Genomic DNA, 25,947 nt, shown 5'->3' with positions numbered 1-25,947 from the left:
ACCTTGGAAGGAGACTGTAAGGTTAGAGATATTACCCTAATTTAGGTAAAGACACTTCAGCTAATATTTGTTAACTTCAGCTAACATTTGTTAAAGTACTCACTGGTGTCGCGTAGTCCGAAACTATAAAAAGCGACATGTTCAGTCAAGGAATCCAGAACTAGCCATCATTAGGTGCATTTGCGTAACCATAAACTCCAAATCATCATATTTTCTTTCGAGCAGCAATAAGAAACATTTATGGACCACCGTATACATTTGTTTTACCTTGTCACAAAATTACTTTCAGTTTTTTAGCCAAAAATCACAGTTGTAAGAGCCATAAACTCAAACCCAACTACGAAAACAAAAACTGAATACACTCTTATTTATAAATACATCATCAGAAGCAAACTTATCATCAGCAGCACCACTACCATGTCTATTGTGTGCTTTATTTGTATTACCTTTCTTAGATAATAAAAAACAACAAGTAATTAACAGCAATTTTATAAATAAAAATAACGCTATTACAGCATTTGAAACACACAAAATATTTGTAATTAATTTAATTTAATTATATTTAAACATTTTTGTTAATCAGAACAAAAATTTAACATCCTAATAAGAGGAAGTTAACTAAATAAGTATAAAACAAGAGTCATCAAACAAACTGCAGTTCTTATGAATCTGTGCATCATTTAAGTTTCATATGTCATGTAACTACAGGGTTTCAAACAGATATAACATTACATTCAACGAAACGAAGCACCAATTCAATTGAATTAAGCACAAAATAAGGATCAATTAAGGGAACATCCTCTTCCAATGTAGGCACTTCTAACGCTGCTAGAAAAGTAAGACAGTAAAGTGCTGCTTATACACTACCCTACAACATCTATAAACCTCTTCCATTATCGATTATTTTTCTGTCTTAATACCTGCGGACCTTGCGTCTTGCTGATAGTAATATTGAATAATTTACGTCAGGCGCCAATGTTAGCCAGTTTCTTTAAAAAAGATATACGGCGTTGATTGTGGTCGGTGTTTATGAACGATCAAAAGTTATATCTATGATGTCAAAAATATCGAATGCCGTTTTGTCTGCGCAGTTCTTAGCTGCATCACACGCAAATCATTTACGGGGTTTTGCGCCAGATTTCGTGGCTTATTTCGCTTTATTTAATATTATTACTGAGATATTTATATTAACAGAATAGAAAAACGCAAGAAGCATTGAAATAAATGAAAGCATATAGGTCAGCCGACAACACTCGATTAATTTTTGATTCAATTATTAATAGTATCGTGAATCCTCGTGCTCATGCTTAATAAATTGGTCTAAATGGATCAATGGTCCTTATTTAATTAATCAAAATTGGTCCATATCATGCCATCATGCAATTGTTGAAAACACATTAAAACTCTATGATTGACATACCATAATAATATCGCCGAATATCTTTATTAAGAATTTTTCTGATCAAAATAAATTTCAAGTGCACATAGTTTACGCGATAGCGTTTATAAAACGATTTCTGTAACTGACCGAAATCTGACCTTGATACCTTGCGGTTTAGAATGCAATGCATTGAAGTGAGGTAACAATTACACTGCTTGAACGACGGCTTGTTTAAAGCTTTAAACATGTACGTGTTTAACGGTCAATTTCGAAAACAATATTTTTCGTCAAAGCGTATATCATATTATTGAACAACAATACGTATATGATCTCAAATTTATGAGTGCACAGAATGCAATATCGTAGTTTGCAATATCGTAGTGATTACCAAATATGAGAACACAGCCTTTAAGTACAAACGCTCTTGCGCTGACATTGTTCTAAATATAAAGGGGCACACACTATGTATTGATGTCGAGATTTGAATGTGAAACTGTTCTATCTCTCAAACCTTGTCATTACAGAAATAATTGGTTCGTGCTGAATACGCAGTTAACATCGGTGTATCCCTTTTCATACCCTGCACTTCCCAAAAATAGAAAGTCGATGGAATAACATATAAATGTTAATGTGAAATCTGTTTGTAGATTGCACGTTTTCTACTGCGAAAAGTTTCAGGCCTACCGGCGGTAAATTGTATATTCAAATTGATTGGTCGCTTACAGAGGTCAGGCTGAGGTGAAAAGCTGACGTATACAGCTACCCCGGAAAACGTACTGTACTCACGTACACAGGATCGATTGTTCCTGAGATCTAGTGCAATAATAAAGAACTTAACGACCGGAGAGACGGACGAACGGATACATGATGCAATTCATTATTGGGAATATTCATATCGGATACGGAAAAACTAAATTGCAGTGAAATAAGAATACGAAAAGACAAAATGTCAACATTAATTGCGTGTCTCGGAGCGATGAAATTCATTGAAAGCGCATGCCTGTTTTATACTCTTCATTTTAAAATATTGTAAAACTAATTTTGTAAACCGAATACAGATTTGTTTGTTGTTGTTATTGTTTTTAACAGAAAATGATAATTGGTGATGTATTTTCATTTTACAGTTTATATGTTATGAACATCGTCAGAATGGCACTTTCTGCCTTTTCGGTTCATGTGTTAATATAGAAGATTGAACTTTATGTGAACTAATCAGAAAATGGAAAGTATTTTTTCAATCATATCACGAATATCTTATCACTTTCTGCATTGACAGTTCAAATACGGCAAACTTCCAAATTGTACAAGTAAGGTGATAACACAATTTTGTTATACCATTTTTCTAAAATGATATACAATACTTATAAACATATTTACATTTTAAATAATAAAAATCCAATTTCCGTCGAAAATAGCATGCATTAAACAAAAACAATCGACATTATACGTAATTATATATGCACAAATATTAGAGAAATCTAAAAGCATATTATACTTCTAACTTGTGACAGCACTTCATCTGAAAATTTATAGAGGTTGCTTTCATTTGATCATAGAACTAGTCTATACCAAGAATATGACAAGCAACCTTCAACTTTAGTATAATACATACTACACATTTTCTTAAACATTAAGGAAAATATACACGTTACTTAAGATACAACATGATACGCGACATTTATATACAACATAGTTGTTTCTTGTTGTTAATAATGGCGACCATAAATTAGCATAAACAAGACAATGTCATTATGATACAATTGATATAAATGATAGGCATGTTTAACAATCAATGCAGCATGAAATGTATCATAACTTGCATGTAGACCATGGTATACATTGGTGTTTTACTACAATTTATTATTGTATAAAATTCACAGCATTTAAACAATTGTAATAATATAAGAACTGATTTTGTTAATTCTTCAATATTCTAATGATCATTCCAACGTTAATCTATAGATGCAGCTCCTCAAACGTGTTTCAATTTAGTTTGAGGAGCCTTTAAAGCATAGATGCAGCATCTAAAACGGTGTTTCAATTTTCGTATTCACTTTAAAGGGGCCTTTTCACAGATTTGTGCATGTTTTGAAGTTTGTCATTAAATGCTTTATATTGATAAATATAAACATTTAATATAAAAAGCTTCAGTAAAAATCAAGAATAAAATTGTAAAAAGAAAAAAAAGTAACCCACAGAGGGAATCGAACCACTGACCCCTGGAGTAAAAAGTCTACGTTTTAGACCACTTGACCATCCTTCCGTTCGGAATACTATGCGTATTTTATACTTTATATAAGCAATCCTCGTAGTTTCCCAAAATATAACGACAACAACAGAACTCTCCAAATTATAAATTCGTTTCGCGTTGCAACGCTTTATAATTTTCGGGTTTTTAAATCGCCAAAAGATGCATATAATGGCTATTTTAGAGCATGGTAAGTGTTCAGAATTACTGTTTCCTCACAAATATCATAACTAAAACGAAAATTTGCGAATCTGAAACAACCTTTTTCAATTTTGTCAATTTACCCAAACGTGAAAAGGCCCCTTTAAATTGTAGCGTATAAAATGTATAATGTTTAATCTAGATCAAAATGGCACTTCTACATCTCAGATTTAAACATTTTAAAGATAAAATATTGAATGCACTATATCTCGAGCAGTGTACATGTGATATAATGTTCTAGATCAAATGGCACTTCTTCATCCAAGATTTAAAACAAATTTAATATTAAATCTTAAACTCAATTCATATCGTTTGTTATGCAATCATCACATCACTGCTAGATTAACACTTTTGTAGGGGTAACACAATTACCTGACGAATTCATAACATAACTTTTCTCACTATCATACTTAAACATAAATAGTTAATATTGTGATGGGGTTATTGAACAATTTAATGTTTTATAATTATTGATGATCATGTAGTAGTGACATGTTTTGTTGATTGCGAATATATCAAATCTGACACATTTGCATACAAAATATCTTTTAAGGGGCTTTTTCACAAATTTTGGCATGTTTTGAAGTTTGTCATTAAATGCTTTATATTGATAAATGTAAACATTAAATTTTAAAAGCTCCAGTAAAAAAAATCAAAAATAAAGTTTAAATAAAGAAAAAAAAGTAGCCCGCAGCAGGGCATGAACCAGTGACCCCCGGAATCCTGAAGTAAAAACGCATTAGCCAACTGAGCTATCCTGCCAAGCATACATAAGATGCGTATTTTATACGTTATATAAGCAATCTTCGTAGTTTCACAAATTTAAACGACAACAACAGAACTCTCCAAATTATTCAATCGTTTCGCGTTGCAACGCTTTAAAATGTTTAGGTTTTTAAATCGTCAAAAGATGCATATAATGGCTATATTAGACCATGGCAAATGTTCAGTAATACTGTTTCCTCACAAATATCATTACTAAACCGAAAATTTGCGATTCTAAAACAACTTTTTTCAATTTTGTCAATTTACCAAACCGTGAAAAGATCCATTTAAAACTTGGTCAATATAAAAAAACATATTGCTTAATCAATTAAGAATGACAAAGAGGACAAAAGAAGATACGCATCATTAAAAAACACAAGTATCTGTGGTATATTTGTTCATTATACTTTTTCTAATATAAAGCAGTTGTAAAGAAAGTAACCGACTGAACTGCCGGAAGCATGTACTGGTGAGCAAGCAGTATCCAAGAACTAGCAGTATCCGTGATGTATATATTGTAGTTGGTACATACTCACCGGCATTGGAAAATAGGTACACACATTTCCTTAGGCTGAATAAGTGTCTCGAAAAGTACTTATTTTTTCAATATATTTGCTTTTTTGAAAAAAATCTAAATAAAATCAAGTAAGCAATCCATCTCAATCTTTGGATTCATATGTCGTTTATCAAATATGGACAAAAGCTGATTAGTCGTGCTGTTAATTAAACATTACTATATACTTATACATGGCAGATCTTATTTGACTACTGTATTCGTTTTATCTCCGCAAGTTGCATTGAAAAACAACAAATAAATGTTCAATCGAATAATAAGAAAAAAAATACACTTTTATCGATATATGTTAGTTATTACACGAGTCCAAAGGTTGAATCTTAACTCAGATAAGACTTATTTAGGTTACTTCGAGTGTTTTTAAAGTTACATACCACATCGGACAATTGTATATGTATGATGCTCAGCCTAGTGATAAGTGCCCAGATGTCGCAGGGTGTCTAACATGCACGTAATGTTAGTCAAGCGAGTGCATGGTTGACATATTAATCATGGTTGAATTTACAATTATGACTGTGATAGTGCATGCGCATATATTCAAAATAAACGTGATTATTATGTCATCTATAAATTAGGCAATTTGATTGGTGAGATAGTGGTTGTTGTGTGACGCTATATATCATATTCTCGAAACTTCGCACTTCATCATTTTAACGAAAAATGCATGTGTATCGTGTATTAAAGATTGTTGATTTGTAGAAAATCATATAAAAATACAACTATAGACTAGAGAATAACAGAATATTGTCTAAAATTCACTTGCAGAAACACGCTTACAAAGGCGAAAACGAGGTTGGTTTGCGTGTCTACCGGTTAATATCAAGCTATTCAATGGTCTTCTAATCAATAAATGTATAATACCCTCACACACTAATCATACCCTCACACACTAATCATACCCTCACACACTAATCATACCCTCACACACTAATCATACCCTCACACACTAATCATACCCTCACACACTAATCATACCCTCACACACTAATCATACCCTCACACACTAATCATACCCTCACACACTAATCATACCCTCACACACTAATCATACCCTCACACACTAATCATACCCTCACACACTAATCATACCCTCACACACTAATCATACCCTCACACACTAATCATACCCTCACACACTAATCAATGCACAATAAGCACAACTCCTCACTGTCGATTTAAGATCCCAACAAATTAATACTGCTTAAACAAAGAAACCTCACTGAAGATATATTAGATGCTAATCCAAAAAATAACCATGTGCATTACGTGTTTATCAAATAGAATTACAAAGTAATTTAACGACAAATGATGTTGAAACTAGCTGATAAAAACACATGATTGTCTGTTGTTTTACAACATAGGTTGTATACACACTGCAAATGATCCTTATTATTTGACTTTTAATACAAGTATATTTTTCGTGGAGTGCTGTTGTCCAACAATAACGGAGTTAGTTTTGCTATCGTAGCATACTGACACTGGTTCAAACATACCATACTTCTTTGATTTGAGCGTAGCCAGCTTCTTCTTGCCTTCCTTATCTACCTGTAAAATAGAAGCTGATGAGCAGCCACAGACTAGTACCTGGCCTGCTGTAGTAACATGTACCCCATACGGATTCCGCAGTTCAGGGTCGGTAAAAGAAGATATTATGGTTCCATCTGTGGCCAGTGTCAGAAGCTTGCTATGTATGTGGTTGGTGACATAGATCCTGTCGCCGGGTAGACTTACGGCACACTTGAATACTGCATGAAATAAACAGGTTATATTATTGTAGGGTAATGAAAAATGTTTTATTTAAAATGCAAATAATGTGAACATACATAGTTTTTTAATCAAATGATAGTTATTTAAATAATTTGTAAATTAATTACATTTAAAAAAGGAACATTTAAAGTTGTTTGTCTATTTCAAATAAAATATTTCTTAATATTTTTTTTTGATGTCAAATAAATAATATAATGTTTATATGCTACTTTATTTTATTTTACCTGTGGCACTACCAGTTGTATCTTCAAACAATGATTTTAAAAGTTCCCCAGACATATTGTACTGTTTCAGAGCAGTACGGGAGTTTACAAACAGGTTGCCGGAATGATAGGCAATACCAGAGCACTTATGTTGTAACTTGAGTTTATTGCCCTTCACCAGCTGCCCATTATTAACACAAATAAAGTGGAGCATATGTGTAGACCACTCAATCAAAGCCAATACCACTTCATTTGTACTGATTTGGCACATGCCTCCTTCAGAAAGATGCATATCTAGGTGGCTGATCACTTTGTAGTGCTGGTCCAGAAGCTTCACTCTTTTAAGGCCGTTGTCAGTAAGAATGATCTTATCGTTATCGATAATACAGATGCTTGTGATATATTGGGTTTTCTGTTGTGAATCACTCGGTAAGCTCACATCATATTGGTTGGCTTGCAAAACAGTAAATACATGATTTGGATCAGCGTGTAGTGGCAAAGACTGTGTTTCCTGTAGAATCTTTCCCAGACCCACCTGTTCGGACAAGTACTGCTCAATGTCTGTGTTGTGTTCGAATGAAAATGAATGACCAATCACGACAGTTGTTTGCTTAAGAAATTCTTCGGACTCCTGCATCTTGCTCATACTTTTCTTGCTGGCTATAAATAAAGGTCATACCCGAAATTGAAGTCATCTTCATTCCTCTTATGAGTTAAGTCAAGCTATGCTATTATCAAAAATACTAGTGCATATTGTCGGCACGGAAATACACGTGATGTGTGATTACAAGTAAAAATATATATTAAATATTTCAATTTGAAATCATACACAGATGGCTTAGATGAATAAAGACGAGGAGGAGCATACTTTATTTTCTAAAACATGTACTGATTATCTGGCAAGAAGATTGTTTCAGCACATATTATACAGTTCAATAAAAACAGTCCTAAAATATTCGCAAAAGGTTATGTTTTTTCAATTTTTTTTTTTTTAAATATGCCCTCACATGATAAAACTGCTGTATCATTTTTGAAACAAAAAACGCGTTGGAGGGGATATCTATTATTGAATTTCGAGTACATTAAAGTTCAGTTTTTGTATAGCAATCACATTTTAATCTCTTGGAATGATTTTAAACAGATTCTGTGATATGTAACTGGTTGTAATAAAACAATTGAGGATGTATGTGGAAATTAAAATTTGATTCACGAATCACTATTTCTATGTGGCCTGTTATTATCTGTTTGGCCCTTATCACAATCGCTTTTATCATAACTTAACTTGCTTATTGTTACTATTTTAAAATGTTTTAATGGAGCTAAGTTAAAGTTAAACACACACTGCAATGTGTTTATATTTTTTCTTATGTGTTGAAACTGGTGATTACAATTAAATAATAAAAGAGTAGTAAACATGAAAAGACCCTGCATACCTGTGATTTACAAAAGCACAGTTAGTACAGCACAGTTGACCATGGTCCTTACATAACATTTTCAGCCTTTTGTCTTTGCGGACATCACATTTCTGGAGAAAGTCATCGATTTTCTTAGTTAGAGGCCACTTGCGTATGTCTCCTCTACCGTATGTGGTATGGTAAGAATATAACTGATCGTGATAATTATTGCATTGTACACAAAAACACTTCAGACAGGTTTCACAATACCACTCTGCGATTTTGGGAATATGTTTACCTTCACATGCATCACAGCAATAGTCCTTCAAAATATCTGAACTTTGATTAACAGAACTTAAATGTGCAGCCATTTTGTTGATATATGTTACCAACTAGGCAACTTGAATATTACCTGTATTACTCAGCTGGGTTTAAACTCGTAACATAAAAAATTAAATGCGTTTATAAAATATGTCAACACACAAAACTTAACAATGTCACTTTTAAAACATATTCATAGTTGTATTAATTGTCCCTTTTCAAGCTTTTCATAACTATAACTAAAAACCGCATTGAAATCGAAAGTACAAGGTGAATTAAGATAAACTAGCCTGGACGTGTCAGATATTATTGTTATCTGATATACCCAATGCTTCATGATCTCACACCATGTGCAGTGTTTAACAGGTTACGCTACATTTGGGTATTAGGCATCCTTATTATAAAAGTAACAGTTAAAGAGCAGAGAAGCAGTATATTAAATTCTAACACTCGGTGTTCCGAACAAGTAAAAATTTGCAAACCCTGTTTGAGATGTGTTATAATTGTGTGCCTTTTGATACAAACTTATTACAATAACTCCACTCAGTTTTAAAATGAACCTATCGGACAATTTAACCAGTTTTATTTGTACACACTTTATTCAAAACGTGTATCGTCTTTCACTGACGCTGTAATTATTTGATTAATTGGCTCGTTAGAAAAATTAATTATTGGGCGCCGCACCTAAAGGGGTTGTCAACCAGATTGACGAAAAAAAGAAAAGTTCTAAAATACCGTATTTTTTACAATTATTATTTTATATTGATAAAAATATCACTTTTTACTGAGTATGTCTACCAGGTAACTACCAGTTAACTATAAATAACGAAAGTAGATTGATCATCATCGTCACGTGGTAAACTCAGGAATGCAAATTGCGCATGCGTAGTGAATCGTATATTTTATATATAAAATGATCAATCTATTTGATTTATTCATAGTGTGTATATCGTAATGTCACATATTTTCGCGATGTGCGATTTCACATTGCGAAAATAGGTGACATAACGATATACATAATATAAATAACACATAAAATGTATATATGTAATTCACTACGTATGCGCAATTTGCATTCCTGGTTGACTGTCCCTTAAAGTGCGATGTCTATATGGAATGATATATGTATTTTGCCCCTGTTGAAGGGAGTTGTTATTGTATTTATTTATTTCTTCTTAAAGGTCCCGTGCCGATTTTATTACGACAAATGCTATTTTATAAATATGTATATTCCAAAACGCGTGGAATCATCAAGAGCAACGGCAAAAAATATTATTATACTAGACTTTTAACTTGTTTATGAACCAGCCTAGAATGATTGAAATGAAATATTATAATGAATGTATCGCGTTGCAACATGCCCACGTGCACAAAGGTGAAACCATGAGAAACACAGACAGGAATTTTGTTTTACTATAAACATGTTAAATAGTGTCTACAAGATATACGCGTAAACGCGACGCTTAAAGATTTGGGTTGTAGTACAGTTCATCAAGGAAAACATCATTTGACCTTTAAAGTAAGTATGGGTGAGATTATTTAAAGACAAAACATACAATTGTGTTATCCCATTTCATGAGATGTCATAACGAAGAACGGAACAACCGAAAAGTCAGCCGGACGGATATTTGGTGCATACTATGATTGGGTATATTCATTTTGCATACGGAACAACTGGATTACGGAGAAATAAGAATATAACAGGGCAGCCATAATGGCGATGTTTGTTATGTTTCATGGGAGCGATACAATGATTGAAAGCGAATGCCTGTTCAATACTCGTCATTTTCATTATCATAAAACGTATTGTGTAAATCGTACACAGATTCTTTTTTTTTTGTTTCAAAGAAGATGATGATGATCTTCAAAATATTTGCATCTTGCAATGCTATTTCAAATCTAACGCATATGTTCGCATGAGTTTGCTTCAGAAAAAAAGACATATGAACGCATACTTACGGCAAAATATGAGATTTGCTTGTGCGTTTTAAACTAAGACGAATGGCAGAGACGTAGTGAGTGATAAGTCGCGTCCGTACAATACCAGCGCCCAAGCATGCATAGAACAATGGGATAAACCTTCACCGCGTGAAGTTATTTACAATCGTATAACTTAACTTAGGTAAGTTAAAGTCAACAAAACAATACGGATATTCACGTTTTTTTAAACAGACTGTTTAAAGATTGTAGCAATATTTCCAATAGTTGACACATGAGGCCAGTAATGATTTTATCTACTCATGGTGCGAGAAAATGTGTTCATGATTTTGGGAGACAATCAATACCTATTGTAAGCGACTTTTGTTTATAAGTCGTTCAAAAGCACTGATCGATTTGTGCTAAATATAATAAATCCGATCGTTTAAAACTAAATAATAGCAAACCGTTCCCTTTTTCTATAAGTTATGCGTTTAAATTGGCGATTAACTGGAAATAATTAACGCATTTAATGACTATGGACACTTAAGGGTATGTTTTTGTTTACTATGTTTATGATCTTTTAAATCAAAGTACATAATACAACAGACGTCCAGATAATGATAATCATTAAAATTGTAAACAAGTTCATTTTTAAACATTTTATTAAAACAGGTATTATTAAAAACTCTTAAAGACTTGATGTGTCATAGCGACATTTGATAATCTAAGAAATTAGATTTTTTCATACGTTGTTTTGGTAAAAATATACACATGTTTGTCGTCAGTAATAAACGTGATTGTATATGCTGGGTGTTATTTACATTTGCACACTCAGATTAATCAGGATGTTTTCAAATTGACACGAAGCTAACATACATTTTCTTTAGTAGAAGACAAAACGCAAATATTTAACATGAAAAACAAACAAAGAAAATATGTTTGGTTTAAAACAATATAAGTATCTCGGTATAGCATAAAAAATCATTTAACAAAATTGGCACATTTTTGTCCCCTTTCATATAGGAATCGAGTGACAATTTGCTGAAACAAAACTCCACGATGGACATCCCTGTTCTAATAGGGTCTCTCGTGGGTACATCTGTACTTGTGTGCTGTATAATAATCGTCATGACCTGTGTCTGTTATCGGATCCGCATTAAAAAGGAAGAGCCAACGTTTATCCGCAAAGAGCACCACAATCATAGGCAACATGCCGCGCCGTCACCCGGTAAATTTGGAGATATGATTCGCGACTACTTTCGAGAACAAGAAAACAAGGAAAGTGACGTGTTTCACATTGGAACTATCGAACAAAATGCTGAAAATGGTAATCTAACCAAGCTTGACATTGCAAGAGGACATCAAATGAACCAATCCCTCTTAGGAGAAAGTGATTGTGGTTCTGAGAAATGTGCTAGTGTTGGCACAACTGGAACAACAACAGGATATATGGGCCGAGCTATTAAATGTAGCAGCGCTCGAAGTTTGTACACGAGTTCTGATCTGGCAATTGCTGACTTAACAGATGATCCTCTGCATGATATATACAAGGAATTACGTGACTTAGACGATTCAAACACAGATAGTGACGAAGACACGAATGATATTATCGGAAGTACTAACACGATTTACACAGGACACCAGTCGGAAGAAAGTGACACAGAAAATTATCCGCCAGTTGAGGAAAGAGCAAAGACACCATTCCAAGAAGTTGATAAATTTTATAACCCAAAACAAATGTATCCACCAGTTAAGGAGAGGTCGAAGTCACAATTCAAATCAATAGATAAACTAAACAACTGTTATCAAGTGGATGACTTAAGTATACTAGATAGCAATATATGTTCGGATTCTGTTATTGACACATCTGAGCTATCAAGTGTTAGGTTTCACATAAGTACACACACGGAAGAAGCTTTGTCTATCAGCATAGAAGTTGATAACGAAATGAATGACACAACAGAAGGAGAACTTAAACTAAACGACAGCGAAAGGTGCACCAACCAAACCGTAAGCAGTGATACTTACTCAGCAGAGCACATCATCATCGATGAAGAAAAATTAACCGAACAAAGCATTTTAAACGCAAGAAATGTCAATGCTTCAAATGGTGAACACAGTATGAGTGAAATAAGAGAAAATGCTAAACTATTATCCGACCAAGATGATGTAAACCAAACTAGTGGCGTGCATGACAAATTAATTGAACAAAACAATGTAAGCCAAATCAGCGAATCAGGCGAGGAGTTAACAGAACAGACCAATGTAAACCGCTCTAGTTCTTACTCAATATTCTCGACTGACAATACAGATTGTACCAACGCAACAATGTGTTCAGATCTCGACGCTGTTACTGACAAAAAGTATACCGATCAGAAGAAATCAAACACAGTTGCTGACAATGAAAAACAAACTGAAAACACTATACTAACAAATGGTTATCTAAAAAGCTTCACCAAAAAAGAAAAGAATTATGATACTATAGACAAGAAAGATATACAAAAGAAACCTGTTAAACGACGAAAAGGCAAAATACCTCAGGCATCGAACACTCTAAAAATTTCCGATTATACCCGTCCTTCAATACTCATAAGTTCTCCAATACATTCAAAAGTTCAAAGAGGGCATGCATTTCTAGAGCGATTATATCTAGAAGAGAAATTTCGTCAAAAGCCGGAAGCTGTTCAAAGCAACACTGACCTTGCTAGAAAGAGAAAACTTGGAGACAGTATTGTTAAAAATAGGAAATCGCTTTCACAACCTGTGGTTCTACAGCATGGCACATCGCCATCGACCCAACCTGGAGATATTCAGCTTAAATCGAGCTTGTCCTCAGCAAATAAGGTGAATAAGAAACGATCAATATCTTTCAAATCTCCAGAACCAACACCCGATAGTTGGATGAGAGGTCTAATGGATACATCCGCGGAACACAACAAGACCCGTGTCATAAATACACCAAGCACTGCATCTAATATTGTAGAACCCGTTTCTCTGTCGCAGATATTGTTCTACGGAGAACTTCTTTAATTCCGTGTAACAGCAATACTACTCATACATTTAGAATAAGTGTGTGTTCATTTAACTTGACAACACTGGAACGAGTTTGATGAACGATGTAATTATACTTCTTGTATAAAAATAGTTTGCCGATAAGGAAAATCTTTTATTTTCACCATTTGCGAGAAATACTGGGGTGTGTTAAAGAGTGGTAGTGGGTAAGACTATGCAATACTAAATAATAATTTTGGGACCATGCTGAAAGGGGTGTGTTTATGATTGGCCTCGTGATTTGTATTTTAAATAAGTATTTGTCTTTGCGTGTGTATTTGTGATTATTTTAACATAGTTCTTTAGCCTCATACAGGATGCTTGTTGTATTTCAAAGATGCATTCTTGTCGTGACAATTCAACGATGTTCATAACGTGCCGGTTTCAATACGCAATTATTTCAATTATTCCAGAATTGATTGTGTTCTTTTTACACACAGCAAGCGTGAACCCGAAATACTTGCCGGATATAGGGAGAATTTATTTGGAAAGGTTCCGGATCAGATTGTTTCGTTTGAATCTAAATTCGCCAACAGTATATCAGTTTAAACACATGAAACTCTTAAAAGTTATGACTAATCAATGAAAATGGGATCTGAAAATATAAAATACTAATGTATTTATGTTTTTACATGACATGCAAGGAATGGCACGTGCATTAAAAAGTTTGGGCATTTTTGGAAGCGAATAAAATGAATGTATACAATTATGCATATTATCATTAAGGTATAAACAAATCCTTGACTGTTTATTTAGAAGGAAGCTTTTATCAAAGTTAGTGTAATTTATTCTGGCAGCTAAACATATTCCCATGTATAAGTAAAAGCAACAAGTATAAATGCTTTGATATAAAATAGATTTCTATGTTCAACTAACAAAGTGAAAATGTTGCGTAAAGCTTCTGTTACAAACATAACAATCTGACGATTTAAACATTTCTATAACAAGGGCTGTACATAGATTAGTATGCAAAATAATTATCTTGCATGCAATGGTAAACTGGTTTGTAGTACAAAATACATATACTATGCGTAAAAAATACATGATAAATAGTAAGCTTATCTCGATTTGTTGAGATTAGTTGTTAAGGGTGACAATAAAATTGACAAACGTATTCAAATTTTTAGGGTGAAATTTTGGATTTGTGCCAAATGACACGCACACAGATATTGCTAAAGCAATCATTACAAAAGGGCTTTATTTTGCTGCAAATGGGTATGACAAAACGAAAACCCTTATAAACAAGATACTCAAAATGAATTCGTTCATACTGATGCTAAATTTATTACATTAAAATCACAACAACAAAGTTGTTATACGTGTATTGGAATATGTTTTGTAGCATTTATAAAAACAGAAAAGCACATGAGAGTAGTAGTAGTTGTTACAAATATAACAACTGAAAATAATGACATGAAACAAACCATATAAATGTAACACATGAATTGATATAACGGCATGAAAAACACTTAAGTCTTTGATTTTAGATCAAATAATTATTGTAGACGTGTGATTACGTCCAAGAAGGCATTGACTTTAAAATACATAATGTAAACAAGTACACATGCATAAATATGCCTTAATTAAAGTGTGCCTTCTGTAGTTAAAACACGAATTTTGATTTAAGTTAGTTTTTTATTACATGCAATGAACTTAGAAATACTCAAAAATATATAATGTAAAGTAGAAGTTTTACTGAAATATTGCACTTATATTTGTGTAATGCTGACTTAAAATGAAAAAAGGAAAGCAGTTAATGAATGAAATTAATTGACTCCTTGCACAATATATAAAGAAGTGAAAATATACAATATACAAGCCTTGTATGATGGTACATTCTCTTTACGCAAAAGGTATTTGATTAACTTGCAAGATTCTTCAATGTAGTTATCAAGAACATAAGTCAAAAATTGATAAACTGTCTGGTTAACACAAAATATCACATTCTATTTCACCTTGAAACGTTTTTATATAATCGATTATCAAGCTCAACAAACCAAATTGCGTATGCCTGACCATGATCGGAATTAAAGTCAGCATATCTGTGACTGCAACAATCTGCTAAAACATGTTAATGTAATGAACCAGGCAGAGGATTGTTTTTAATTGAAAAAAAATCATATTGCAGTTTCATTTGAAATGTGATGCTATGAGGTTAATTGTATTCAAACTTAAATCTTTTGTAAAAAATCTGCATGACGTCAAGGTAGCAAAAAAATGATTTAAAGCCCCGATGCTATGCTTTGTATTGACCAATCCAATCTTGGTATAGAAGATGTGTTTATTGGTGTTTATGTGTTTAATATTATTTGTGCTGTATCTAACGTTATGGCAATTGTTCACTTGCCATCACAGAAGAGGATTAAGGACCTGATATTGATGACACTAACTATCTCCTTACTGATGGACCAGAAATCAAAGGTACAGATTAAAACTGTGTTTGTTTTCTATTCAACTCAAGTCAGTGTATGAATCCCAAAGCAGTAATGCCTTATGGAAAAGAAGTAGATCTAGATGTGAATGTACATTATCTATATTATGAACATTGTAAGCATGGCACTTTCTGTCTTGTCGACGGATTTGTTAATATAACAGATAGAACTTGAGAAGAACTAATCCGAAAATGGAGAATATTCTTGAATCAGATCATGAACATCTGAACATTTGCTCATTTATAAGAAAAATTCCATTTGCTGCATTAACAGTTCACACAGGTCAAACTTCAACGATATTAAAGTAAGCTGATACAAAATTTTGGTCACCATTGTTCTAAAATAAAATATACAAAAATACTAATTAACTAATTAACACATATACTATATATACAGTAACATGTCAAAATAACATTCTGCATTAAACCACAAACAGTCCACATTATACACAATTATATAAGCACATACATAAGAGAAAGCAAAAAGCAGAATCTGTGGAACTGTTGACAGCACTTTGTTTTTGAATTCATAGAATTTACCTTCATTTGATCATAGCACCAGGCTATACCAATAATATGAAAAGCAACATTAAACTATAGCATAATTCATACTACAAATTCTGTTTAAGATACAGGAAAAATATACTTTTTGCGTTAGATACATTATGCTACACAATATTTATATACAACATAGTTGTTTCATTTTGTTAAAAAGGGCACACCACACAACCGCCCTCCACCCCCAAATGAAATTATAACATAATGAAACAATGAATCTAAATGATAGTTATGAATTATAATCAATATCAATATAGTATGAAATTTATTAAGGGAATTATATGTCATGATGTTTTACTAAAATTTATTTATCAATAGTTGCATAAAAGTATTAAAATTTCAAAGAATTCACACACATCTAATAAAATAAGGACTTACATTTTTTCAAAATAAACCATGTTCACAAACACCTTTCTGATTTTTTTTTACATATTTAGTCACTTAATTGTAGTTTATACAAATGTATAGCGTTTAATATTGATCAAAATGACTTTTCTATACAAATGTATAGTGTTTAATATGGATCAAAATGATTTTTCTATACAAATGTATAGTGTTTAATATTGATCAAAATGATTTTTCTATACAAATGTATAGTGTTTAATATGGATCAAAATGACTTTTCTATACAAATGTATAGTGTTTAATATGGATCAAAATGACTTCTATACAAATGTATAGTGTTTAATATGGATCAAAATGACTTCTATACAAATGTATAGTGCTTAATATGGATCAAAATGACTCTTCTATACAAATGTATAGTGTCTAATATGGATTAAAATGACTTCTACATCCTCAGAGTTATTGAGTAAACAAAATGTGCTGTAGTTCGAATGATATTCAAAGCACAAAGTCATTTCAATCAAATTATTTAGCTTTGATTAATGTACTTGTTGGTGTCCATTTTTATTAGGCCCGGCTGAAAAAACGGCAATTAAGCTATTCAATATGCTATTTTTTTTAAACAATTTTTCCACTTAATAATCTTATTCCTGGTTATCTAAAAAGATACATTCCCAATCAAAATTACCAATAAATTGTCTAAATAAGCTTGTATCATAAATGAACTACAAAGTACCAAGGAAAAAGCTATCAAGGAAAAAGCTATGTTTAGCATTTGGCAACATTTTTTAAATAAGGTTATATTTTTTGGACTGTTTTGTAACAATAACTACAATATCTTATAAGAGGCATGCAGCCTTCTAGTATTGGCAAGACATTTTCAGGCTTATATACCTACTTTTGATACATCACATGAAATAATTATTCATGGCTGCGTATCTTTTAAATGTGTGTCATTCAATTAAATGTGTGTGTCCTTCAATTTAATGTGTGTGTCCTTCAATTAAATGTGTGTGTCCTTCAATTTAATATGAAACATAAGTTCAAGGTAGTTTTATGCAAACAAGCAATTGTCTTTATTAGCACAGTGAGTGCATCATGTCGTCTTTAAGTAAGTCATTTGATCAAACTAGCCTCATTCTACGAAAACTCAGCTTAATGCATTTAATTTTTTTGTTGTTCCAGATTATTCCCTGCAGTCCACGCAGGCAAAGCTGGGATAAAAACTTTTAAGCACATGCATTAAGACCAGTTATTCAAGAACAACACAGAATGTGTTCCTTTAACTTCTGACTGATAAAACATATCTGTCAGAAAATCATCTCTTTTACTCCTTTGTTCTAATGGGTTTCATAACTTCGCGTGTGGAGGCGTATTCATCTTCCTCAGCGAAGTGCGTGTTGAGCTTTTTGAATGTGGGCCGATCTTTAGCCTCCTTACTCCAGCACTTCAACATCTCAGCGTACACCATGTCCGGGCAGGCGGAAGGCTTTTCCAACCGCTTGCCTTCCTCTATGAATTTGATCACCTGCAGAAAAGGGGAAGATGAACTACAGTTTTGACCTCCACCATGATTTGATCAACTGCAGAAATCGGATAAAATCTAAAGTTTTGACCTCCACTATGATTTGATCCGCTGCAGAAATTGGAGAAAAACTACAGTTTTGACCTCCTCTGTGAATTTGATCACCTGCTGAAATGGGGATAAACTACAGTTTTAACCTCCATTATGAGTTAGAACACCTGCAGAAAAAGGGAGATCAACTACAATTGTGTCCACCTTTATGAATTTGATCATCTGCTGAATAGAAGGGATCAGCTACTTTTTTGTAAAAAATGAGCAAATTTCCCATCACCTTGTTAAATTTGATCACCTGCAAAAGAGGTGGAATAAACTAGTTTTGTAAACAAGTCGCCGAATTCCCCCACCCTGTTTAGTCAGCTCTGTTCAAGGGCAAATCGTTGCCTTCTTCTATAAATTTATAAACTCCAGAAAAGTGGTGATAAACTTTAGTTGTGTAATAATATATTACTAATTCCCCCACACTTATTTGCCAACATTGTTCAGGGGCAAATAACTGTGTGTGTGTTTGAAGTTGAGGGAGTATGGAGGAGGTACATAGAATGTTCAAAATATATTTGCATGTTTGCAATTTTCACATTCATATAGTTACACCATGTTTACTACAGCATTACATCTACAAACCTGTAAATATATATATATATATATATATATATATATATATACGGTATAATGATAAAACAATGACAGGAATTTTTCATCATCATCCTATTAAACAACAACAACATCCTCATTGTCATCGGCAACAATGCTTCTGAGATAAATTTAACACAACACTGATAATTATTCTGCACAAAGCAATAAAAAATAATAATCTCCTCTGCTTTTTATTAAAATCAGATAAATTGCTTTCAATGCATAGATAGCAGCAGAAACTAAATATCCTGAATTAACAATGAACATCGCCAATCAAACAAAGTTTTCAACATTTTACTTAAAAGTTAAATTCAAATTATAGAGATATTCCTGACAAAGTCTGCATTTTAAATTTCAATGTCAAGTTATTACGCTTGAAAAGTCTTCCTATTTTTTAATTACAGTTACCTTGAATACAACTGACCAAAATGCAAACCTAAGCAAGGTCTACAATACGCCAATCAAATTTCAAGAAATTGAGAGTGATTAGCTTTTCGTTTTTTAGTGACCTTGAACGTGACCTGACTGGCATCAAATGGAGTCCCAATGCTTGCAGAAAAGAATATCCCCAAACCACATGACTATCACACTTAATTGTCTTTGAAACTTTACAAAAAAGCAAGAAATGCTTTTTGACTTACATCAATTCCTTTCATGTTGTCGTACGGTGGTAGACCATAAGAGAACATCTCCCACAGGGTGACTCCGAAGCTCCACACATCACTGGCGTGGGAGAAATGGCCGTAATTCACACACTCTGGGGCATACCTAATAAAGCAGTCAAAATAAAACATTGAACAATGGAGTAATATTTCGAGTCTTGTTGTGGGAAAAAAGTGCATGTTTAATTTAAACAAAGTCTTTTCATAGCGCATGATCCAGTTTATAAGCAAATGGTTGTCCCAGATTAGCCTGGGACTCCACAGGCTAGTATATGATGACACTTTAGGCACATCCATCAAGTCCACTTTTCCCAGAGCACATATTTTTTAGTCTGAGAACACATGTTTTTTTAATACTATTTATATAAGCTTGATTACATACAATGCTGAGGGCCTTTTAAGATATTTTCAAGACCATTCCATTAGTAGAAAAATTACTTGGTGTCTTAAAAGAATACTTTAGAATACTCCCTGAGTGGAAATCGAGCCTTGAACTTTGTGAATGCATGGTGGACACCAAATCCACTATGCTACCACGATCCACTAAATATGTATACACTGATTAAGAGAAAAAAAATTCTGAATGAATTCCCACAGTGTGGAGCCATTTTGAAATAATTTGAATGCATACATGAAGACACAAATGCTCATTAACAGAGGCTTTATAGATATTATGTACATGTAAGTATAGGTGTCATTTCTATCACTGATTTTATTGACTTTACCTTCATTAACAGTTGAAAGTAATAGAGAAAAATTGTACATTATAATTATTGTTACTTGGTTGACCTTCAGACATTTAGAATAATAATAAGTTTTGTTCATTAGCAAAATTTACATCAATGGAAAGGTTTAATGTTAGCCATACTTAAAGAAAGTTAATAATTCCATTCAAAACACCAAACTCCTGCAATATTTAAGTCTAGACTAGCAAATGCACAGTCCGGTCTTGAGCTACCCTGGCTGCATATGGCATAAGACCCATTTTTAATGACATGACTCATTTGATACATACCACTTGATGGGCCATCTTCCCCCAGTGGTCGCCTTGTAGTAGTCGCTGTTCTGACCCACAGCACGCGACAAACCAAAGTCACTGATCTTTGCCTATACATGATGAAAACACATGCTTAAGTTTAAATATCACTTTTAAAAATATTTTTCCTATTAATCATTGTTGATATTTAGTACTATTTTTTGATGAATTAAACTGACATATATTTTAAAGGTTGACTATTCTATAGCTTAAGAAAGAAGAGTAAAAAGAAGAGCTGTTGCACATCAAATTGATCAGAGGACAGGTGCTTGAGTTAACCAATTAAATGTTTATATTTGAGCCTTACTCAAAGAAAACAGGGCTTATTGCATGTGTGTAAAGTTTCTTCCCAGAACAGTCTACAAAAGCTAATCTGTGAGGAAACATTTGGTCAAAATTTTTGTTTATAAGAGACTTCATTTAAACAATAAATTCAATTAACCCTTTCCCACTCAGAAGCAAAGAGAAAATGGCTCTGTGCAAACAGCATAAAACCAGAACAGCCTGCGAGTAACTCACAGTCTGTACAGGTTTTATGCTGTTTGCTGCTCATTAGTATCTAAGGGTTGGAAATGAAGCCTTTAAAACTTGAATCTAGTAAGAGAGGTCTTTAATTAAATTTAACTTTTTAAGGGACTACAAATGCATAAAAATACATATCTAAAGTGGAAAAAGGGTTAAAGCAGGAAATGTTGTGCTTGATCAGCCTGTGTAAACTACACAGGCTAATCTGGGACAAACCTTAATGCACATGCATTAAACCCAAATTTGCCAGAGCAGAGCTCAAACATCCCCCCCTCTTTGAAAGTTGGCTGACATAAAAAACCTGTTTCTCCCTAACCATAGTACATGCTCCTCTCCCTCTCTGAAAGTGGTTAAGCATGAAATCATGTCTCTCTCCCTAATCCTAATGGTACTCTGCAGCAGAATATTCCTGGCAGACAGATAACTGTGAACCATTTTCTGTGCAGTCGGTACAGGCTAATCAGGTACGAAACTTTCCGCCTAAACTGAATTCTTACTGAGAAAAGATAACCTTTAGAAGCAAAATACTATAAAAGGGGAAAGTGTTGTCACTGATTAGCATTTTCTATTAGCCAGGCTAAACACTTCCCACCATCCCCTAAGAAAGTGGGAGGGTAACAAAAAAACAAGAGCTGTCACCATAGGATGACATATGCCCCCTATAAACGCTTTGATAGAATTTATGAGCATTTTTTTAAATTTTTGCGTGTATGGAAAGGCCTTGTCCATATACACATGCATACCAAATATAAAGGTTATATCTCAAGGGACATAGAAGTTATGAGCATTTTGAGAAACCTAAACGCAAAGTGTGACGGAAGGACAGATGGACAGACAGACGGATGGTGCGATCACTATATGCTCTCCTTTGGGGGCATAAAAACCTCAGGATATTACCGGCAACCAGGTCCCTATGAGCCATCTTACCATACACTATCTTTGCAAACAGGGCTCAATGCATGTGTGTAAAGTGGCATCCCTGATGAGCCTGTATAGTCCACACATGCTAATCAGGGACAACTCTTTCTGCCTAGACCAGAGTGTTGCTATGAAAATACTTAACGCAAAAAACGTAACACACCTGCATGAAACCCCCAATTCCTCAGAGGAAGGCACAAATATGCACCCCTTCCTGCTCAGAAAGTCTCTTGCTTACCTTAGTGATACTCTGCAGCAGTATGTTCCTGGCTGCCAGGTCCCTGTGAACCATCTTCTGCTCCTCCAGATACATCATACCGTACGCTATCTGTGCCGCCCAGAGGTACAGGTCCTGGCACTTCACCTGCTTTGGGTGGTCCAGTAGGAAGTCCAGCATGGATCCCTTCTCTATGAACTCTTCAACCTACGAAAAGGAGTTTATTTGTTATTTGAGTCTCATTCTGAGAAAACTGGGCTAAATGCATGGGCATTAAATGTTGTCCCAGAATAGACTGTGCATTCCTCTGGGACGCCATTTTCTGCTTTTATGGATTTTTTTGTTTAAAGGAACTATCTTCTTAAGGAAAATCAGGTTTAGGCTGAACATGTCGTGTATAATTAGCCTGTGTGGAATGCAAATGCAAATCTGGGACGATACTTTACACCTCATGCAATAAGCCGAGTTTTTCCAGAACAAGGCTAATTACAGTATACAGTCGACGTTCTCAAACTGTTCCTGGGAAAGCTGGTTTATCAGTATTGACTGCACATACTTAAGACAGTAACTCAAAACTTCCTTTCCCTGTGAACTCTTTCACCAAGGAAAAGAGGTTTGTTTGTTGGATTGTTTGTCATTTTCAACTGTATTTCATTCATATTTAAAGCCAATAGAAAACTTTCTCAAGTTTTTACTGAAAAAGCTGGTATATCAGTATTGACTGCAAAAACTTAAGCCAGTAACTGAAAACTTTTTGAATAAGATGTAGGGCAGAATGGCAAACATTTTATAGTCAAACATTCTAGAGGGGGAAGATTATAAATATAAATATAAGGAGATATAAATGTGAAATAATAAGAGTAGACTTAAAATCCCTAAAAAACGTCTGCCACCAGAAGACAATATCCCTACCAGATATCAGCCACCAGAAGACAATATCCCTACCAGATATCAGCCACCAGAAGACAATATCCCTACCAGATATCAGCCACCAGAAGACAATATCCCTACCAGATATCAGCCAGCAGTCTTCAATATCCCTACCAGATATCAGCCACCAGAAGACAATATCCCTACCAGATATCAGCCACCAGAAGACAATATCCCTACCAGATATCAGCCACCAGAAGACAATATCCCTACCAGATATCAGCCACCAGAAGACAATATCCCTACCAGATATCAGCTCAGTAGTCTTCAATATCCCTACCAGATATCAGCTCAGTAGTCTTCAATATCCCTACCAGATATCAGCCACCAGTCTTCAATATCCCTACCAGATATCAGCTCAGTAGTCTTCAATATCCCTACCAGATATCAGCTCAGTAGTCTTCAATATCCCTACCAGATATCAGCTCAGTAGTCTTCAATATCCCTACCAGATATCAGCTCAGTAGTCTTCAATATCCCTACCAGATATCAGCTCAGTAGTCTTCAATATCCCTACCAGATATCAGCCACCAGTCTTCAATAACCCTACCAGATATCAGCTCAGTAGTCTTCAATAACCCTACCAGATATCAGCTCAGTAGTCTTCAATATCCCTACCAGATATCAGCCACCAGTCTTCAATAACCCTACCAGATATCAGCTCAGTAGTCTTCAATATCCCTACCAGATATCAGCTCAGTAGTCTTCAATATCCCTACCAGATATCAGCCACCAGTCTTCAATATCCCTACCAGATATCAGCTCAGTAGTCTTCAATATCCCTACCAGATATCAGCTCAGTAGTCTTCAATATCCCTACCAGATATCAGCCACCAGTCTTCAATAACCCTACCAGATATCAGCTCAGTAGTCTTCAATATCCCTACCAGATATCAGCTCAGTAGTCTTCAATATCCCTACCAGATATCAGCCACCAGTCTTCAATAAACCTACCAGATATCAGCTCAGTAGTCTTCAATATCCCTACCAGATATCAGCTCAGTAGTCTTCAATATCCCTACCAGATATCAGCCACCAGTCTTCAATAACCCTACCAGATATCAGCTCAGTAGTCTTCAATATCCCTACCAGATATCAGCCACCAGAAGACAATATCCCTACCAGATATCAGCTCAGTAGTCTTCAATATCCCTACCAGATATCAGCTCAGTAGTCTTCAATATCCCTACCAGATATCAGCCACCAGTCTTCAATATCCCTACCAGATATCAGCTCAGTAGTCTTCAATATCCCTACCAGATATCAGCTCAGTAGTCTTCAATATCCCTACCAGATATCAGCCACCAGTCTTCAATAACCCTACCAGATATCAGCCACCAGTCTTCAATATCCCTACCAGATATCAGCCACCAGTCTTCAATATCCCTACCAGATATCAGCTCAGTAGTCTTCAATATCCCTACCAGATATCAGCCACCAGTCTTCAATATCCCTACCAGATATCAGCTCAGTAGTCTTCAATATCCCTACCAGATATCAGCTCAGTAGTCTTCAATATCCCTACCAGATATCAGCTCAGTAGTCTTCAATATCCCTACCAGATATCAGCCACCAGTCTTCAATAACCCTACCAGATATCAGCTCAGTAGTCTTCAATATCCCTACCAGATATCAGCTCAGTAGTCTTCAATATCCATACCAGATATCAGCTCAGTAGTCTTCAATATCCCTACCAGATATCAGCCACCAGTCTTCAATATCCCTACCAGATATCAGCTCAGTAGTCTTCAATATCCCTACCAGATATCAGCTCAGTAGTCTTCAATATCCCTACCAGATATCAGCTCAGTAGTCTTCAATATCCCTACCAGATATCAGCCACCAGTCTTCAATAACCCTACCAGATATCAGCTCAGTAGTAGACAATATCCCTACCAGATATCAGCTCAGTAGTCTTCAATATCCCTACCAGATATCAGCTCAGTAGTCTTCAATATCCCTACCAGATATCAGCTCAGTAGTCTTCAATATCCCTACCAGATATCAGCTCAGTAGTCTTCAATATCCCTACCAGATATCAGCCACCAGTCTTCAATATCCCTACCAGATATCAGCTCAGTAGTCTTCAATATCCCTACCAGATATCAGCCACCAGTCTTCAATAACCCTACCAGATATCAGCTCAGTAGTCTTCAATAACCCTACCAGATATCAGCTCAGTAGTCTTCAATATCCCTACCAGATATCAGCTCAGTAGTCTTCAATATCCCTACCAGATATCAGCTCAGTAGTCTTCAATATCCCTACCAGATATCAGCTCA

The 25,947-nt window shown here is 34.4% G+C and overlaps 2 protein-coding genes across 4 annotated transcripts in view; both read right to left on the bottom strand.

Moving 5' to 3' along the window:
* Nucleotides 1–983: 983 nt before the first annotated feature.
* On the bottom strand, nucleotides 984–9,112 carry LOC127854459 (uncharacterized). Of its 2 annotated transcripts, none has more exons than XM_052389503.1 (3): nucleotides 8,573–9,112; nucleotides 7,161–7,799; nucleotides 984–6,914 (listed from the first exon to the last, which is right to left on the bottom strand). In XM_052389503.1, exons 2-3 carry the CDS (start codon nucleotides 7,783–7,785, stop codon nucleotides 6,559–6,561), a joined length of 981 nt encoding a protein of 326 aa, XP_052245463.1. In that variant the 5' UTR covers nucleotides 7,786–7,799; nucleotides 8,573–9,112; the 3' UTR covers nucleotides 984–6,558. The 2 variants fall into 2 exon arrangements, with proteins under 2 accessions (XP_052245463.1, XP_052245464.1); XM_052389504.1 differs by having other exon boundaries at nucleotides 8,946–9,112.
* Nucleotides 9,113–14,589: 5,477 nt separating this feature from the next.
* Nucleotides 14,590–25,947, bottom strand: part of LOC127854456 (tyrosine-protein kinase HTK16-like) — a 33,412-nt gene continuing 22,054 nt past the window's right edge. Inside the window, exons 15-19 of one of the 2 annotated variants that reach the window (XR_008037077.1) lie at nucleotides 22,757–22,942; nucleotides 21,055–21,146; nucleotides 20,019–20,145; nucleotides 17,519–18,687; nucleotides 14,590–17,479 (exon numbers count right to left, since the gene is read on the bottom strand). Coding sequence is in view for 1 of the 2 variants with exons in the window: in XM_052389501.1 (XP_052245461.1) it covers nucleotides 18,487–18,687; nucleotides 20,019–20,145; nucleotides 21,055–21,146; nucleotides 22,757–22,942 (606 nt within the window). In the remaining variant the exon portion in view is untranslated. Of the gene's footprint in view, nucleotides 18,688–20,018; nucleotides 20,146–21,054; nucleotides 21,147–22,756; nucleotides 22,943–25,947 lie in introns of both variants that reach the window. The other variant, XM_052389501.1, reaches the window with a different exon arrangement.

This window comes from Dreissena polymorpha, chromosome 13 (assembly GCF_020536995.1).
Source record: "Dreissena polymorpha isolate Duluth1 chromosome 13, UMN_Dpol_1.0, whole genome shotgun sequence".
Classification (NCBI taxonomy): Eukaryota; Metazoa; Mollusca; class Bivalvia; order Myida; family Dreissenidae; genus Dreissena; species Dreissena polymorpha.
Note: the sequence above shows the minus strand (reverse complement) of the source record. Positions and strands in the feature narration are given on the sequence as shown.